The sequence below is a fragment of the Schistocerca piceifrons genome, chromosome 10 (genome assembly GCF_021461385.2).
Source record: "Schistocerca piceifrons isolate TAMUIC-IGC-003096 chromosome 10, iqSchPice1.1, whole genome shotgun sequence".
Classification (NCBI taxonomy): Eukaryota; Metazoa; Arthropoda; class Insecta; order Orthoptera; family Acrididae; genus Schistocerca; species Schistocerca piceifrons.
Genome location: NC_060147.1, coordinates 143,309,396 through 143,330,185, shown reverse-complemented (window position 1 = coordinate 143,330,185; position 20,790 = coordinate 143,309,396). Strand labels below are relative to the sequence as shown.

General features: G+C 42.2%; 1 protein-coding gene across 1 annotated transcript in view; it reads left to right on the top strand.

The window, feature by feature from the left end:
- LOC124719049 overlaps positions 1-20,790 on the top strand; it is a 75,077-nt gene that overhangs the window by 32,278 nt on the left and 22,009 nt on the right. Inside the window, exons 4-5 of the mRNA XM_047244720.1 lie at positions 1,362-1,549; positions 7,257-7,445. Of these exons, the coding sequence (XP_047100676.1) occupies positions 1,362-1,549; positions 7,257-7,445 (377 nt within the window). The remainder of the gene's footprint in view (positions 1-1,361; positions 1,550-7,256; positions 7,446-20,790) is intronic.

Below are 20,790 nucleotides of genomic sequence, written 5' to 3'. Positions count from 1 at the left end.
GTCTTCCTCAGTGGTTCACACATTATCTCCGAAGCAGGAACCGACGACACGGAGTAAACTGCCCGACCGGCAGGTATCGCGAATGTGGTACGATGTTTATCTGTGACCCAGTTTGCAGATCTGTTGTGTCCATTCATTTCATGATACACATGCACAAGTAAAGCACACATCTGAACAGTAGGTTATTCTAAATCATTAAGAAAATAAACTTTTTTGTAGTGGCGATTATCATTCTTCTCTTCGGAAAATGCTTGTGTGGCACTTTGCTTCACCAGAATGATAATGCTACACTAAAATCTGTAGTTTTGTTTCTGTGCGAGCTGTAAGTAATCTTTCGCTCCCTGTGTTTTATCCGTGCTACAATCAAAATTCTAAATGTACAAACACGGGAAGTGTAGGTTTGCCCTTCTTCAAACTAACCTCTTAAGACAAGTTATCGAGTCCGTAATCTCTTCAATGTTCCTACATTTCTCTGGAACCAAAACTGATCTTCCCCAAGCTCTACCATTTTTTTTCCATTCCTCTGTAAATAATTTGTCACTATATTGCAACTGTCATTTATTAAACTGATGGTTTGGTAGTATTCATACTTGTCAGCACCTTTCTTCTTTGGGACTGAAATTTTTACATTCTTCTTAATGTCTGAGGATACTTCCTGTGTCTCACATATCTTCCACATTTAGTGGAATAGTTTTGCAATAGCTACCTACCTACCTTCCTTCCTTCCTTCCTTCCTTCCTTTCAGCTTTCACTTCTTTACTTAGTACTGGCTTGCATCTGAGCTGTTGATATTCATACAGCTCCTTCTCTTTTCTGCAAAAGTGTTTACAGACAGTCTACCTTTCCCCTAATGCTTCTATAGCTCTGCAATTTTCCTCTAACTGCTTTGTACTTTCTGTCAGTCTCCTACTTTAGACGTACACACGGGATTTTGCATGCTTCATTTGCTACATTTTAATTTTTTCCCCTTTTCTCTGTCAAATAAAATATCGCATGCATTATTTAAGAATTTATCCAGTCTTGTCTTTTAGCCTGTTTCAACCTCTGCTGACTGCAATGTATCACCTCTCATAGCTACCCATTGGATTTATTTCCCCACAATCCCTTCAGTTTTAATCTTCCATTCATAACCAATAAATTATGTTCTGAGTCCACAGATGTTTTATAGTTCAAAATATGTGTGAGAATTTTTGGCCTTTCCATTAAATAATAACTTTGAAACCTTATGTTCTCCATTAAACTGAAAGAAGATTTGATTTATAGAAACACTTCCTATTTTTCAGTATTGTCATATCACATATGTTATCAACGTTCTTGCCACAGTTTGCATTACCAATTCACACACAGACTTTTTTCTTCAGAGCTCGAGCTGCCGGACATCGAAGACGACACCGTGGACCTGGTGTCGAGTTCGAAGGTGTCGGAGCTGCGGGAGAAGCTGAGGAAGAGGTTCGACGCGGCGATGGAGGCGCTGCTGGTGAGGCAGCGGGCTGAACAGGAGGCGCTGGCCAGGTCGTTCGTGCAGGTGCAGCAGTCGGCACGGCTGCAGGTGAGTGCCGGGAATCCCTGTGTTACTGTCACTGGCGGCTTAAGCAGGTCAGCTGCTGCGGGCTGTGGTGTTACTCTGTCACGTGTGCAGCTGACGCCGTATTTTCTTTAGCATTCGACCTTTTTAATGCACGCGGTCGCAGGACTTCTCACAGTGACTATCCGACCTACTTCTCTGATCTTTAGATTGTGCCTTGAAAAATTACAATAATCCAATGTGCGTTAATTTTTGTACGCTTTCAAACAGACCGCTTTAAATGAATGGTAGCGCCAGTGCTCGAGGTCACTCGCTGAGCGAACACGAAGTTTCTTCCAGATCGACTGACCGAACGCCCGAGTGGGTACTTCTTCTCGACACACCTTCATAAATTGTCGTGAATGCCTCATTCTGAAGGCACTAGTCAACCCCAGATATATATCACCACGTGTACGTAGAAATAGAAATGCTGACAGTATCTGAGAATTATATTTGTCCCATTTCCGCTTCAGTCACCATTTGCCAGCACGAACTGTGTGGAGGAGTGCGTAATTGCCTCGGAGTGGTGTGTCCCACTAAATATATTCCACCACCTACGTAAACGATCTTGATGACACTCATGTCTGTGAGTTATTTCCTGCTGTTGTTTATGTGCCAACAGTCTCAGTTGTCATTGACTTTGTACATTTTTTCTCAATTACTTGTTATTTTTACTTGTTCCCAGAATGTTTCTGCATCCGTTGGCGATATCTTAAGTCTTGACCTGGGCTTAGTGTTAAATTGAGACCTTAAACTACATCGACTTGCAGCAATAACACTGGTGCTTGTTTTTTCAAGAAATGCATTCAAAAAACCCTTGCGGCCATGATATTAACAAAAAGCTTTTTTTCTGGCTTATAATCAGGTGAAATCTGAAGACTTACAAACTGTTAGTTATGCAAATAGCTTCTGCCTGACCTCGTCATTTTCAAATGACTTTTCTGATCTATATGGTCTTAGCTGCTCAACTCGGGCATGTCATTCCCCATCTTCAGACCCTCCAAAGTACCGAGTTCACCCTGTTCACGCAGCACTGCAGTAAGCTTAAAAAATAAAATTTCATATTCTTGAGGGAAAAAAATCTTGTTTCACAAAGAGCCTAGCATCCAGCGCATGTTGGTCTATCGATTATTCATATAATTTTGAATCGCATCCCTGTTGGTTTTTGAACATACTTGAACACATTCCAGTTTGATTTCCAAATGAATCATAAGTTGATTTTTTGAATGCATCCATTGTGTACGTGATGTCTCTGTCAGGGGAATCCCTGTCGCATCTAGAAATAAACTTTCCTGCAGACAAAAGGGGACGGGGCTATACGAGCTGAGCAGGTGAATGCCAATCGCTGTTTATGTGTTTGACTGGATTTGGGAATGATCAGCGTTGTTATAATTACTAGTGAAATCATAGGTTCAGATTACCAGAATGAAAATAAACAACTAACAGGAACAACAAGTAAGAACGAAATTAAACAACTAACAGGAATAACAAGTAAGAAAGATTACGTATCATCTTCTCATTGTAGCCAATAAAGTGAAAGTTTGACAGAAAATTTTTGGCCAGACTTCTACACTAGTAAGGACCATTGTACATTTCCTGGCTAGCAGCCGCTTAAGATCTTTTCTGGGAGTAGCCTGGAAAACATGTTGTACGAACATGTAATAACACCCAACTGGAGAATAAATGCGGGATAACTAAACTGGTGAGTGTGGTAGGGTTAGTGAAGTTAACTGGAGAATAAGTTTTGACACTGGAAGGAATAGTTACACAATTACTGATGACATGATTGTTTATTAGAACGACAAAGAAGATGAAACAGGGACATCAAACAAATTATGGAAGAATATGATGATTCCAAATTTATATAAAAATTTTGTACTGCTACTTTTTGATCTCATGTTTGAGAAGCTGGAGTGTAAGTGAACTGTGAAACTATTTCTTAACATAAAGCTTTTCGCTTGTAGTATGCCTAATAGGCATTTCATACTGGTACTTCACGAATTATATTCCGTCGTGTTATAAAAATGGCCATTTGTGGCAAAACAGTGTTGTTTATTTAGTGTGTGTGTGTGTGTGTGTGTGTGTGTGTGTGTTAAAACTGCTGCAATATTAGGCAGGCCTATTTGATTTTATCTAACAGACAGTGACAAAATACGCGTAATCAGATCGAGAAACCACACCAGTCTCAGGTAGTGTTTGTATTTTCAGCTTTTTCAGTATTAGATAATGACATTTTGTTTTTTCGCGTAGCAAAATGTTTGACGAACTTTGAGTTAATAAACTCTTTCCCAGAAAGGAAAGCACGCCACGCAAAGCTGTAGCAAGATTAGAAAGAAAATAATGCTAGGACTTAAGGACTGAAGAAATGTGTACTGTCTTGTTTGGCTCTTGTCTTTACTGGTTGTGTGTATCCTATATTTAATTTTATGTCACACAAAACACCAAGTTATTAGCTAATAGGCAATAGAGAATGAAAGTTTTCTGAAGAGTTCTTGTTCTCCCGGTTACAAATAACCCCATCCAGTATTAATTGCGAGTTTGTTTTAAGAGGAGCAGGATGTAAAACTGGCCGACTGGGGGCAGGAGAGGCACCACAAGACATTTTAATTTTCCCTGTCCTGAATATAGTTTGATGGCATCCATTACAAAATATTACACGTCCGAATTCCACAGAGCGAAATACAGTGATGTGCAATTGAACAGTAATGTGTGAAGAGGCGTGGGACTGCACTTTGGCACACCTAAGACCAAATAACACATCTTACATTTCCTCAAGCACATATGTTTTATGTGTCAGACTCTTTAGAAAGATGTGCACTACAAAATGAACAAATTTTTGGCGTCCTACCTCAAACGCTTGGGGTGCGGATGGGGGGCAGGGGGGGGGGGGGGGGGGGGGGCACTATCTCGTATTGCCCCGGTCCGGAAATATCGGAGATCCGGACGTGATGCACAGAGCAGTCTGAGTTGTAGTGTGTAGTGGGGAGGTGGGTAGTCTCCATGTGACTCGTGTTTATGTTTAGTGATTTTGCTGTTTACTCTTCATTTATTCATGTCACGTCAAATGAAAACAAAACGGATTTCTGTGGCCGGGAGCTATCGAGTGAATTAAAATACATTCAAATAATGACAGAAGGCTGAAGTATATTGTTAGTTTCAGATTTTATTTTATTTCATTTCCGCCTTTCTGACAGTTGAGCACTAATCGCCTTGCAGAACAATGAAGTTATTTTTGTCGGATTGCTAAAGTAATTAGACTTTTATTAATCTTTTCCACTGAGGCAGTCAGTTTATTTGAAATGAAGTGTTTAATTCCATACAATTAGCTAATTTCAACTGTTCACTGCATTTCAAGTGCACATTTTCATCTTCTAGCATGTGTGTCATTATGCCATAATAAAAAACCAAACATTATATAACACGGCACTGATACTCCAAGAAAATTTACATCCAAATTTGGACATACGAATCTACACTTTAAGCCGAATTATGCATTTTAGTATGGTTCACAAAATGCTTATGCTCTTGGAGTGTCCTCTAATGTCCTGTTTATTTCATGACATAATGTAAGATCTTTCAGTGTTTTACAAATGCGAACATGTGGGCTTCCTCTGCCACCGTAGTTGCACAAGCGTGGTGACGCCTGTTACCCGGCGCTCTCTGGCAATTGCTGAAACGGACCTATTCCTAACAAGGTGCGGGAAAATATTGTGAATGGTTGTTTGAAAAGCGTTACTTTCGAAGTAAATTTCTTTTTACAGAAGATGAACTATGTGCGAGAATGTACAATGAATTTCTTAAATCGCAGAACGTTTGACTCTTATTTAAAAATCAATACTTTGAGGATGACCATTTAGAAGAATTTCGAGCCCAGATGATCAGCCATTTGTGTCATCCTTAAAAATTTTACTGGTACATTTGTGTGATTTATCCTAAATGTAACACGCAGAAAAAAGATCGACATTATACATGAAAGCTTAGCTTCTCTTGCAGCTTATTAATCTTAGAGATTCATATTATATGTGAAAGCTTTTTTTCTCCTAGCAACATTATGTATACTAATTTAAACCATTAACTTTTACTATTTGTGTGTTCACGCTACTTAACAGTGATATTGCTATTGGCTGACTACGTCATGTGTCCTACGCTTTGAATATCCTCTTTCATCGGCTGGCGAGATCACGTGACACGAGCCATGACTGGCTTACGAAAGCGCATCACAATCTCAATTTCGAGGCTTCGGAAAGCAACGTGCAGTGTTTGGTGGAATTCGAATTTATGCTTTTGTAGTATGAAAAATATGCAGTGTACATATTGGTGTACATTAAAGATCTTTCCAAAACATTTTTTTTTTCCCACTTGAGTTTTGTTTTCTAATGTCCAGGAAGTTCTGTGGCGGTGTATAAAACCATAAAGCATTGTTGAGCTTTACAGTTAAGAGGAAAAGTAGTCAGTCACACAGAAAAGATGTGTTTTCACCTGGGAGAAAGTGTATTTTTACCCAGGAAATCCAGAAAAATAAGGGAATTTTTTTCCCTTGTCCGTGTATACACTCTGTGTGGTGTCACCGCCAGACACCACACTTGCTAGGTGGTAGCTTAAATCGGCCGCGGTCCATTTAGTACATGTCGGACCCGCGTGTCACCACTGTGTGATCGCAGACCGAGCGCCTCCACAAGGCAGGTCTCGAGATACGGGATAGCTCTCGCCCCAGTTGTACGACGACTTTGCTAGCGACTACACTGACGAAGCCTTTCTCTTATTTGCCGAGAGACAGTTAGAATAGCCTTCAGCTAAGTCAATGGCTACGACCTAGCAAGGCGCCATTAGCCTTACATAGTTTGATAGTTATCGTATGAAATGTCTCATCAAGAACGATGTATACAACAAGAATTAAAAGTTAAGTATAATAGCAGCTACGTACTTTTCTTGTTACCATTTATTACGTATCCTGTTTCAGACCTTTCATTAGCCAACGTGAGATTACGCGTGCCTATCGGCCCCCTCGAAATAACACTGTGTTGGCATTTCTGTCGACACATCACCCTGTTAACGCAGTAAATAAAAAAATACAAAATGGGAATTAATGCAAGACAGAAATACTACACACACACACACACACACACACACACACACACACACACACACACACACACACACACACACACACACCATCCTGTGCCCCTACATGGTGCTGGATGTGTTCGGGTCATGGGATGGGTATGGTTTTTTTTGGGGGGGGGAGGGGGGGGGGCTGTGCGCAAGACAGGATAACTCAAAAAGTTAGCAAGTTTTCTTTCTTTGTGTTAGTCTATCGACAGCTCTCAGTGCTTCTGCTTTTTGGAGTGATCTCCTTTAATACAAAAGTATTTGATTTGAAAACAAAACAAAAAACATTGAGGTGGAAAAAGAGTGTTACGAGTTGCATGTGGGGCTTAGCATTTTAAGGGCGTGAAACAGAAGCAAAAATGACACAAAATCTCTCTGTGTTCGAGCGGTGGCGTCAGAGATTCGAGCTGTGGTGTTGGAGATGCGGGTTACGGGTGTGACAGATGGGTCGAACCACTGATGTATTTCATATAGTTACTCTGTCCTGAATTTTCCAGTGTTTAATTTACAGGTTCTCACATTTCCCTGCATTAATAACAACTACATTCACTTCTCAGTTTGTACCATTTCTTACTGCCTGCAGATGAAAGCGTCGGCAGTTATAAATGCTGCCGCGAGGGGCTACCTCGTCCGGAGGCTGATGAAGACGAAGCACGTGCAGGACCTGATAGAGACCATGGAGGAGAGTTTGAAATGCATCTTTGAGTTGAAAGGAGAGTCACTGAGGCCACTCCGTGCCGACCAGGAGCTGTACGATCGGCTCTTGCAGCAGGTAGGAGTCGCTTGTTCCTCGCCCTGCTGTTTCTTGTTCAGTATAAAACTGACAAGCCTGAAAATGGCATTAACAGTGGATCGGATCTTTTTCTCTGCCTATCTGCCATTTAAACATCCTGTCAGTTAAGAGATTACATTTAATTTTTAAGAAACACAGCTAGCTGTAACCCAGACTCGAGAGTACGTAAAGCTTAGGATATGTTACTGCAAATCGTTCCAAATTTCTACTATTCATGTACATATAACTGTTTCAGCATAATAGCAGCAACTGCAACAAGGTGTGTCTTTACCAAACATGATATTCGCATGCTAGAGTGTACTGTAAATTGAGAATACCGACATTGATAAACGACCTCTGGTGATGACTCAGAAATAGTAAATTGGACTGTTCTCTAACAAATTGCTCCATTACTGCCAGCAGCTGTATGTTCCATAGACATTTTGTCTAAGATAAAGGTTATTTAGGAGAACTGGTATCTCCAGTTTTATCATACGGCTGAAGAAATGTTACCTTGCTGCAGTGGTTCTAAAAGTTTTCTGCTTTTGCTGCATGCATGTGAATCATTTGCCAGACATTGACAAATTTCTAAAAATCTGTGACATATTTTGAAGACCCGAGGGCCCGAAAGGAACCTTATTGAATGCAACAAAAGTAGCAGCTTCAGAGGCACACAATAAGAGTTTAACTCTCAGAGTACACACTTTGTGCCCCAGGAGCACCGCACACTGTTGTTGACTTCCTGTCCCCTTAGCTTGAGTGGGACTTTTTCTTTGCCGTGACTGGTTATCTTTCCTAGTGCCTGCACAGAATTTCACATTACCACAATGTTTACCACCCGTGTTCTTCTTTCACAGTACATATTGATGAAAATAATTAATTTTTGAAAATATGATATAGTTGGATAGATAAAGAAAATCTACTGAGCGGCAGGAGAAAACGTGTATAAAGCTTACAGAAATTTACTGGCTCTTGGGGTCAGTGGCTGCCTCTTCTGGCAGAAGGGGGTCAAAGGGAAAGGAAAAGGAGTGAAGAAAAAGGATTGGTGAGGTGTAGAAAATGAGAATTTGGAAACATTGCCCAGAACCCCGGGAATGGAGGCACTTACTGGACGGGATGAGAATAAAAGACTGTGATTGTCGGGGGCTACACCGGACGAGATTTGAAGAACTGAGAGCTTAAAGGTAGAAGATAAGTTAATAAGCAAGATTGAGATTACTGACAAAACATTGTGTGTAAGAGCAGAAATCGAAGTGCGTTGTATGTAATGGAGGTGGGAGAAGGGCGGTGAAAATTAGTTAGGTTAGAAAATGGAAGATGAACAAAACTAAAAGGAAGTGAAGAAAAGGAGTAGTTACTGAGAAGAAGTCCTGTGTCCAAAGGAGTTGACATAAATTTAGGCCAGGTTGTAATGCCAGTTCCCACCTGTGGAGTTCTGAGAAACTGGTGTCTGGGGGAAGATTCCAGATGGCATGTGTGGTGAAAAAGGCACTGAGGTCATAACTATCAAGTTGTAGAATCAGAGGATGTATGGTTGTAGCAGACAATATCCTGTTGCAGAGTACCGTCTTCAACATGACGGTCGTGACCTCGGTGCCTTTCTCACCACACGTGCCATCTGCATTCTTTCCCCAGACACCCTTATTCACAGTAACTATACTTTTCGATATGAATATAATAGAGGGAAACATTCCACGTGGGAAAAATATATCTAAAAACAAAGATGATGTGACTTACCAAACGAAAGCACTGGCAGGTTGATAGACACACAAACAAACACAAATATACACACAAAATTCAAGCTTTCGCAACCAACGGTTGCTTCATCAGGAAAGAGGGAAGGAGAGGGAAAGACGAAAGGATGTGGGTTTTAAGGGAGAGGTTAAGGAGTCATTCCAATCCCGGGAGCGGAAAGACTTACCTAGGTATACAATCACATGCATGCAGCAAAAGCAGAAAACTTTTAGAACCACTGCAGCAAGGTAACGTTTCTTCAGCCGTATGATAAAACTGGAGATACCAGTTCTCCTAAATAACCTTTATCTTAGACAAAATGTCTATGGAACATACAGCTGCTGGCAGTAATGGAGCAATTTGTTAGAGAACAGCCCAATTTACTATTTCTGAGTCATCACCAGAGGTCGTTTATCAATGTCGGTATTCTCAATTTACAGTACACTCGCACATACGCACATATCCATCCACACATACAGACACCAAATGTCTGTATGTGTGGATGGATATGTGCGTATGTGCGAGTGTATACCTGTCCTTTTTTCCCCCTAAGGTAAGTCTTTCCGCTCCCGGGATTGGAATGACTCCTTACCCTCTCCCTTAAAACCCACTTCCTTTCGCCTTCTCCTCTCCTTCCCTCTTTCCTGATGAGGCAACAGTTTGTTGCAAAAGCTTGAATTTTGTGTGTATGTTTGTGTTTGTTTGTGTGTCTATCGACCTGCCAGCGCTTTTGTTCGGTAAGTCACCTCATAATGTTTAGTCAGTAATTTCTGTCTTGTGTATTACTGTATATTCCAGATTTAACAGGGTGGCAATTCTTTCTGGAAAACCTGGAATTCTCAGGGAATTACATTTTACCTGGAAAAATCGGTGAAGTTTTGGGAATTTCAAGAATTTCATAAAATCTCAAGGAATTGTGCGTTTTTGACGTATTTAAATCAGATTTTATTGAGTTTTATAAATCACAAATTTAAAAATCTTAATATGTCCAAATGTGTAAATAATATGAATATTATTCCATATAGAGTACTTATGTTTAAAAATGGTGCTTTTACTGCTTGTGGCAGGTATATAGCTCAGCTGAGAGGAAATAAGTCATTATTGTGGTATGCTGCCCTTGCCCCAGTCTCCATTCACCAATTATCAGGAGCTTCTTGAAACTGTCTTCTTCCTCGGTCCTAGAATCCTCAGGATATTTTAATTTTTCCTCCAGTTTTGAGTAGCCACCCTGATTTAAGCTCTCAGGTTTTCAAATCTCACCCAGTGTGGTCTGCAACAATCAAGTCTTTCTCAGTACAGTTTGTTTCGAGCCTATCCCATCTTTTACTTGCACCCAGTACATTATCATATTGTAAATGTAAGTTTTAGTGGTTTTCTCCATATGTTCACATGACTAATTTGCTGCGCATTATAAACTTTCTTGCCCAGCATTTGGAGTGACTTTTCCTGCCTTCCATCATCAGTACGTATTGATCTTTATTTCTGTTTTGCTAAGAGAAAATAGCTCTGTGTGTGTGTGTGTGTGTGTGTGTGTGTGTGTGTGTGTGTGGGGGGGGGGGGGGGGGGTGAGCATGTGCATGTGCTTGTGAGTGGGTGTGTGTTATTAATTTCAAATTTATTGCATATTTTTAGACATGATTGTCTGCAATTCTACTCAACTACAGATTTAGCTTCATTGAAAGTAAGGGGAAACATTGTAACTGTAGTAAACACTACATTATTTGGTTGTTATGTTGTTCATGAGAAATTGTACTGTTTTCTTGTCGTGTTGGCTTTGTAATCGGAGAGCCTCTGTAGAACATGGCCGTTGTAATGCCCGATATTTTCTCTGCCACTTCCTCGTACAGCCCTTGATGCGCCACGGAAAGAGACAGATCCCATGCCTGACACAGTGAAAACGCAGGTGCAGTCCACCTGCCCAACACCCACTCTCGGTCCCCACAGAACAGGCCCTTCACGTGCCGTGCGTCTTAATCTCGTCCATAGGCCTGCATTTGGCCCGTGAACACTTGCTGTGACTTCACTCTGCTTTACACGGTAGAGTAATCGTAGCAGTGTATGAAGAACACTGTCGAACTATACTGTACGTATGCTGCACGTGTAGACCCAAATTCAGAAGAAATACAAATTTATGTGCCAGAAAAGAGGAGAACATGGAGAAATATCGAGGTTGCAAATGTGTACGTTCTTACACTGTATCATTCTTAATGTGTGTGTGGTGCAGCACAGTGCATCATTTGGCCACAGAATTAAGAGTTCTGTGATACAACTACCATAGTTACAGAATAACTTGCCGAAGAAGGGATATGAGGCCCATTGTGATTCAGTCCTAGACGTTTGAGAGTTGGTTCCGCCGACCAATTTGGTGGTTTCTTTTGGAGGATTTCTTCATTCGTATTTGTATTAATATTTTAAAGTGATTAGTTTGGATATACTACTGAATTATGCTTACCTTTAAGGTGGAAGTATAATCTACCTTAAAAAATTCGGACAGGATAACTGCAAAACAATTCAAATACAGTAACATTTGTATAGTTCCTATTAAATTTATTTCTTTGGGGGATGACACATTCTCCGTCTCGACTAATAACTTACGTGAAAAATGGCCCTTTTGCTGTGTTGCCGCCTCCTAATTTTGTGTCTGTTGCCTCTTCTCTATTTGCTCTGGTTTCAGGATCTGGTAGGTGAGTATATTTCTTATTTGTTAAGTATAATCAGTAGAATCTGTGGGTGAGACTTCATACGGGTGGCATTAAATATGAATGATTTGGGCCATATTGTATACTTGAACAACGGTCGCACCTCTTCTTTAATATAACTGCTTATGTTCTATGAGTACTTACAAGTACAAATTAAAACTGCAGCAGCATTAAGGCGACATGCTGTAAGCGTCTCACTGACATAAAGTGTACTACATCTACATCTACATATAGCGGAGATGCTGAGTCGCGATAGGCACAACGAAAAGATTCACACAATTATAGCTTTAGGCCATTAAGACCTTTATCAGCAATAGACACACATACACTCACGCAAACACAACTTGCACACACGTCTGCAGTCTCAGACAACTGAAACCAGCACCAGTCCATGATAGTAGTGGTGACTGGGTGGGGGTAAGGAGGAGGCTGGGGCAGGGAGGGGGAAGGATAGTATGGTGGGGGTGGCAGACAGAGCAGTGCTGCAGTTTAGACAGAGGGCAGGAGAGAAGGAGGGGGGGGGAGGGTTAAGTAGCAGAAAGGAGAGAAATAAAAAGAAATTAAAAGATTGGGTGTGGTGGTGGTGAAATGACAGCTGTGTAGTGCTGGAATGGGAACAGGGAGGGGGCTGGATGGGCGAGGACAGTGGCTAACGAAGGTTGAGGCCGGGAGGGTTACGGGAACATACGATGTATGTCTGAGCTCTTGATATTCATGCAAGTGGTTCTCTTTTCTCTAAAGGTCTCTCTAATTTTCCTGTAGGCAGTATCTATCTTACCCCTAGTGAGATAAGCCTCTACATCCTTACATTTGTCCTCTAGCCATCCCTGCTTAGCCATTTTGCATATCCTGTCGATCTCATTTTTGAGACGTTTGTACTCCTTTTTGCGTATTTCATTTACTGCGTTATATTTTCTCCTTTCATCAATTAAATTCAATATCTCTTACGTTACCCAAGGATTTCTACTAGCCCTTGTCTTTTTACCTACTTGATCCTCTGCTGCCTTCACTATTTCATCCCTCAAAGCTTCCCTTTCTTCTTCTACTGTATTTCTTTCCACCATTCTTGTCAGTTGCTACCTAATGTTCTCTCTCAAACTCTGTACAACCTCTGGTTCTTTCAGTTTATCCTGGTCCCACCTCCTTAGATTCCTACCTTTTTGCAGTTTCTTCAGTTTTAATGTACAGTTCATAAGCAATAGATTGTGGTCAGTCCACATCTGCCCCTGGAAATGTCTTAAAATATAAAACATGTTTCCTAAATCTCTGTCTTACCATTATATAATCTATCTGAAATCTTCCAATGTCTCCAGGTCTCTTCCACACGTACAACCTTCTTTTATCATTCTTGAACCAAGTGTTAGCTATGATTAAGTTATGCTCTTTGCAAAATTCTACCAGGCGGATTCCTCTTTCATTCCTTATCCCCAGCCCATATTCACCTACTACTATTCCTTCTCTTCCTTTTTGTACAGTCGAATTCCGGTCCCCCAGGAATATTAAATTGTCATGTCCCGTCACTAACTGAACGATTTCTTTTATCTCGTCATACATTTCTTCAATCTCTCCATCTGTGGAGCTAGTTGGCATATAAAATTGTACTACTGTCATAGGCGAGGACTTCGTGTCTGTCTTGCCTGCAGTGTTCGTAGTAGCTTACCCCTGCTCCTATTTTTTTATTTATTATTAAACCTACTCTTGCGTTACCCCTATTTGATTTTGTATTTATAGCCCTATATTCACCTGAACAGAAGTCTTATTCCTCCTGCCCCTGAACTTCACTAATTCCCACTATATCTAACTTGGTTTGGAATACATCCAACAAATAACTGAGGTCTGTGTGGTGCTGCAGTTTTAATGGCGAGCAGTGAACACTGCAGGCAGTCTGCAGCCATTTTGCTGCCTACTGTGGGGACTGTGACTCGAGTAACATACAGCCAGAACTAACAATGGCTTCAGATACGGAACACTGTTAAATGTGCTGTTGTAATGTGGGCCTCAAAGTTTCTCTTGTCTGTGGAATGTTCAGTGAATTTTTTCTAACGTCTTCTGTGTAGCAATATTTCTACTACAAATAGTCCCTTAGGAATTCACACACATTTGAACATTTTCTGCGAATCACCTAACCATTTTCCGACCGAGTTGGAAATTCACATCTGAGTGCAATTTGTATATATCTGCATCTCAGAACATGTTCGCTTGGAAAAAGGCCGTTGTGATTTTGAGGCACACCCATCGTCGTCGAGGAAACGGTACTGTGTAACTGAGTCCGTATCGAGCTGCCCCATAGTAGCGTGCGTGTGTGCCCGGCACACTGTTGTTGCAGGTTGCGTTCCTCTCGGGTGCCTGGAGTCGGTCTTCGGGTCGTCGTGGCTTTGGGTGGCATCTCAGGTGGCGATCTTTCAACAAAGAAAGAAATTGTCGTTTACTTCAGAGTAGTGTACTTCTCTGGCCACCGATCCCGTGCAGGTGTCGCTGCAGTCTTCCGGCATCGCAGCCCCACTGTGGTTGGCAGCATTGTCTGCTGTAGCCTCCTTATCGAACTTCTGGTGGTGACTGACATTTGTTGCTGATTTCTTAACCATTGAGGACAGCCAGGAGATTGCCCATATTGCACAATTTCCTGTTTTTTCCTCTCTCCGTTTGCCAGATTGCTTTTGTTCCTTCTTCCAAAAGTTTTGCCCAGATGCACTCATTTTCACAGTCTCTTCACTGAGTTTTTTTTACCTGAACTGCAGGTTTCTCGCCAGTGCCATCTGACATCCAGGCAGAGGTATGTCAAAATTATGTAACAGGCTATGGTTTCTAAATTCTCATTACATTAATAGTTATTTGTTAGCAGTTATTCTTCTGTAAAATAAAAGTTTTTCAACAGAACTATCGTTGTGCCGTAAATTTTTATCTTATCTACATTTCATTCATTCCAATGTGTGAACTAAAATCAGCTGCACGCAAAGTTTACACAATGCGATTTTACCTCTGAAAACTCTTTAAAATTGTGTGCAGTGTTTTACTTAATGTGATGCAGTGTAGTAAGTGTGACGGATAATGAAAAGAAATTAAGTTGAAACTTCCTGGGAGATTAAAACTGTGTGTCGGACCAAGACTCGTACTCGGGACTTTTGTCTTTCACGGGCAAGTGCTCTATTATGTGAGCTACCAAAGCACGACTCACGACCTGTCATCACAGCTCTAATTCCGCCAGTACCTCGTCTCCTACCACCCAAACTTCACAGAAGCTCTTCTGCAAAACTTGCAGAACTAGTACTCCCGGAAGAAAGGATATTGCGGAGACACGGCTTAGCCACAGCCTTCACAGCATTACATCGAGAAAACGGAGAATTCGGGTTGAGAAAGGGGTTTGGGAAGGGCTCTGTTTCAGCAAAACTGTCTTCTGCAGCCTCGGGAGAGGTCTTCACACCATTAAACTGGCACGGAGGAGGAATACGTGTCCGATTTGGACCACCTTCAATTTGTAGATGACACTGTTTTGTTTGCTACAGATCCAAAAGAACTTCAGCGAAAGGAGGAGGAACACATCATAACAAGTACAATGACAGACCTGAATATCAATTATGGTAAGATCAAAATAAAGTGCAAACATGGAACAGCAAATGTGAATGATTAATTTACAGAAACAGCTTGCCTATTAATATATGTAGAAGTGAAAAAAACTTGCAGGTGAACATTCCAAGAAATACAAAGGAAGCCAAGAATGGCCCGAGGCTCTTTTGGGAAGCCAAACACTGTAGTCTGGCATAAATGGCCGATTTTCCTCTCGCAGAACATATGTAATGAGTGTGTACTACCATTACTAATTTGTAGTAGTGAAACGTAAATGCTAAATGCGCAAACAGTTCAAAAATTTGTTCGTGCACAGTCCGTTCGCCTGCACGGTGCCAGGCCTACACCGGGTGAGCACGGATACACAGTCCTCCTGCTGCTGCTTTCTATAGACAGCCATTCATTAAAACTCGGAATTAGTGCCTACGTTTGATACCAGTTTCATCATCTCTTCTGTGCTGAGTGACACTCCAGCATACATTACGCGATTTACTCCCTACTTAATATTACTCTGTCACAATCAACTTATGTCGTACTACACAAAGGTTGTGTGAAATGTTATTTGCCTAAACGGCACATAACACTTCACGAGCAGCTCTTCGACCACTGTGGTCGATGCTTTTTAAGTCCCTTCGCAGGACAGCTATCTGTAGTCTGATACTCTCGAGTGATTCCTTCCGCCGATTTCAAGTGATTTTTTTTACAGCCGCCCTCTGCCATGTTTGACGGTCTCTGTCCATCAGAAGACGGTGCCTGCCCGGTTTCGGTTTAGCTGTGGTCATCCCTTCACGCTTCCACTTCACAATCACATTACTGACAGTCGATTTGGGCAGCTTTAGAAGGGTCAGAATGTCCCTGACAGATTTGTTACTCAGGTGACATCCAGTGACTGGTCCACCTTCAAATCCACTGGGCTCTCCCGATCGACCAGGCGCCGTAAAGGTGCGACACCGCCGGACGGTGGAAGATCCGAAACGAGTGGTTTGGAGTGATATACCCTGTGCCAATCTGACGGAAGGATTTGGGTTTGGCAAACGCGTGGGGAAAATTACCTGCTATCGTGTGTAGTGCCAACAGTGAATTGCAGAGGTGGCAGTGTTACAGTACGGGAATGCTTTTCGTGGTTAGGTCCCGGTCCCCTTTTCGCATGTAGGAAAATGTTGAGTGCAGAATGATGTGAATACATTTTACTGTATTGTGTACTGCATGGTAGTATAGGAACAGTTCAGATACAGTGATTGATTATATCAGCGTCCCTGTCAGAAAACAGCACGTGTGAGGCACTGGTCTGTCGACTAAGAGCTGCCCTGCACTGATCTAATGAAATACCTGTGGAATAAGTTGGAACTGGTACACAATCCACGGATTGTCACCCATAAAGGACAACAGCAGATTTGTTTAAATTACTTCTTTATTCTGGCCCTCGGCTGTAGTACATTGGGAACATCTCTGTGAAGTTGTCCAGTTGCCTCTCCTGTAAACGATACATATACAGCACTGCCGACAGCGCAAAGAGTGGGGCCGAGTGTGGCGTCACTCGAGTGGTGCAGTCGGCAACATCTCCCGCCGCAACCGTGACGACGGAGCGGCAGTGCTGCCGGCGGTACTGCGGAGGTGGCCGTGACCTTCCTCCAACGGGCGGGTGGCTCTCCACTCCGGTGGCGGCTGCTCTCTGTATCTCGGGGTGGACTGCCCCGTATCGTGTTCAAATGGCAAACCCCGTACTGCGTTCCGGAACGTCGCTCTGGCTGTCGAGAGTTCGCAGTGTAAGCTGCGATACTGAGACGAAAATATTTTAGTACACGACTGGCAGAGTACTTGTACACTCCGCACTGTGTTCATTTAGGGCTCGAGGCACGTACTCTAAATACTTTCGTTCTGCCGTTAGTGTATTGCAGCGTCAACTGTCACTATACTGCACCCGGCCAGCTCTGCTTCACAGTGCCTGTCGTTTGTGTTTTGCTTCGCAATGCGTAATACTCTCGCCTGCTTGCAGCTGGCTCCGTTGCAACTCACTTCCGCTCTGGAATACTTTTTCATCGAATACGGTTGATACGCTGCGTTGCCCTCCTTTTTATCGAGACCCTGTCCTTCGTGTCGACCGAACTAGGTTATCCTTTACGTGGGATTCCTGGTGACAGGCCCTTCTGGCCCTGTTTTGCCTCTTAAGAATTATTCAAATGATCAGATTCCTTAAAGCTGCTACTTAACCTTACACATTTCCACAGGGCATCTTGCCCTGATCCTTAACTCAAACACCGTGGAACTTATTTCATTACTAGGCTTCTTGCTCAATAACTACTAATCAATTATGCGTAATACTAATTCTTTGCATGTACATCTCCCTTACTCTGTTTTTATGCTCTGGGTGTCTAATTTACTGGAATCTGAATTAAGTCTCGTTCTCTTATTCTGTGCACCAAAATGAGGACTGTGCTCAGCAGACAGAGTGCCCCTTCAGTAGTCAATATGACAGTAGTCGGTGACGTCTGTTTCCAGTACTGATTTTCCTGATATAAATTTACATGGTGAAATAAGGTTTCCAGGGAGACTCATCCCTCCTGCTTGTTCAGAAGCGTGTTTATAAGACTGCATTAATTCGGGCCCTAGAGTCTGATTTAAGATGGTTAGACTCGTGGCACGTTGCACTACTGTGAGCTCCTCTGGCCAATACGAACGAGGCTGTGAAATATTCAGACAGGTTAGCCCTGAAATTGCAGCGAGCAGATGGAAAGTAGGTCCCAGTGTCTCACGTGCTGTTCCATTTAATAACAAACCATTCCCTGTTAATTCTAGCCTCTTTGTTGACGTCAGTTTCCCCTGCTCAAAACAACTAGCTACTACTACCATCTTGTCAGAGGTAGAGTACAGCCGATGCACCTCGACCTGCTGAAAGTAAAATTCTGGCTCAATCACTTCTGTATTGCATTCTCTTACCTCCTTTTGTCCCATTAGCAGTTTCACTCTTCAGGAATTCTCCCTCTCTCTTGTCACCGTATTTGGACAGACTGCAATTTCCCCTCGGTAGCATTTTTGTAACTTTACTTCCTCCATTTCTACATATCTTCCCTCGTCTTTTGCAATTAATGGTAGTAGCCGTGTTTTTAATCTTACAAATTTATTTGATATCCCTCACACGATAGCATAAGCGTGAACTACGTGGCAATCGTAATGTGCTCGTTTGTGTGCTACTGGTATATAAACAGAAATGTAAACTTTCACTCCGTTAGTTCTTACAAATACTGTGACTACCTTGAAATAAAAAGTAAGTTTTTGTGCTCGCGTTCTGTACTTTCCTTAGACCCACTAAATACTGCTTTGGTGACAACAAGTTTACCCGTAGCCGACCTGTTACAGCCTGCTGCATAGCCTCCTGTAGTTCTGTCGCTTTCCCTCATGCTTCCCAAACTCTATCTTCTACGGACTGCAACAATTTTGTCATTACTACTTCCCTATCTAAGACTCCTACTTCAGTTTGTGGTTCCGTGGTATTCTGATTAAGTGCCTCTTCTGTAGCTCTGGCATACCACATTACTGCTCCAGTCAGTTGTAGTCTAAACTTGTAATCTGCGTAGTGTGCCAATCACTTACAGCTTTGTTCCTTTTTGCACACTGCTTCACCTCTTTGGTGTCATTCACCCTTCAAATGCCTTCCTCATCAGCAATGCCAGATATCGTTTTCGTAAGTCAACTTCCAGTGTCGATCCGACGCCTCTTTCTCCGCGTACGAGGAATGATCCACAATACCTGTTGCATTTCACTCCTCAATTTCTCGTACGCTCCTTGTACTCTCCCGCGTACCCGGGCATCCTCTTCGACTGTCCCGTGTCTTTCTGTTTCCTGACAGAATTTCTCGAACGCTTCTTCCAACCTTCTCACCTCAGTACACATCTCCCGTACGTTGAATACCAACTGTATCACAAAGGGGTGACTGGTGATGACTACGTCTCCCTGCTTGGCGAACAGCTCCCCTTCCAGGTGCCGGTTCCCTAATGCTTCCACCTCGATGAAGATCAGTATTCCTGCTATAAATTGCATCATCTCGCCTTCTCTGGATCTCACCTACGAGCAGGAATACCTATTACTTTCCTCCCTATTAAATTTATTGCTGCTCCACATCTGCTTGTAATAATTACACTAAATCTATACCAAACTTGAAAAAATATAAGTGACCATCTTGTAGGCCTTAATCCGTACTGGTTCCTCGTTACCGTTCATTCACAACCTCTTGTTAATCTCTCGATACCTTTCTCCTTACTCTCCCTCCTTTGTCTGTCTCTTTGGCATATACGAAGTTGATAGCATCACCCACTGACCGACCACATAGTGTGACATTCTTGTCATACGGTCTGCTGCCTCTTCCCGTTTCTTCGGTGCTCACGTACTTGCCGTGTGTACTCTTATTCCAAATTTTCCTAGTCACTCTGACAATAACAGACTCTCCAGCCTTCCGTTTCGTCGTTTTCAGTATGTCGAATGGTGGCAGCATTTTATGACCGTATACTACTTTGTATGGCGATAATCCTGTATTCGTATGCTGTTTTGAGTTGTAGTCAGAAACAACGTACTTTAAATAGGTATCCCAATTGGTACGATGTGAGTCAACGTAGTATCCGAGCATAGTCCCGATTGTACTGTGCACCCTTCCAGTTATCCCATTGGCTTCTTCACATTCAGTAACTTACATAATTCCTCGATGTTCCTGTATCCAATTATTCACAAGTGTTTGTGCCACTGCTGCTGTGTGCCGGTTTGGCACCATTTCTGTGTATCTTGAAAAATAATCTGTGATTGTGAGTACGTACTGTTTCCCTGCAGGTTTTTTATCGAATGGACCTAAATCATTCATCTTCAGAAATCTGAATGGTGATAATGCTTCAGGTAGCCTCTGCTATGGTACTCTTGTTCGACACAAATCTGATCTGTGTGCACTGAATGCAATTGCACACATACTGGTTTACATCTGCCTGCCTATTCCTCCACCTATACCATTCTGCTACTCCCCTGCAACCTCTACAACCCGCTAGTATGTTATCGTGAGCTTCTTATAGCACTCTATTGCTTAGCTTCACTGGTATGACTACTTGCAGTCCCAACGTGTTTTCTCTGTATAGTAACCCATCCTGCATACAAAACCGTGACTGCTTAAATACTGCTTACATTTGTCATCTTCTGTCTGTGCCGTTTGACATTCCTTATGCTCATTACCCCCAGTATGTAATACTGCTACTCTTCTACTTAAGCCATCCGCATTTCTGTGCTTCTTCCCAGGTTTATATGTGACTTTGAAATCAAATTCACTTAGTCTTACTGCTCATCGCATCATCCTACCGGAAGGATACTTTAAC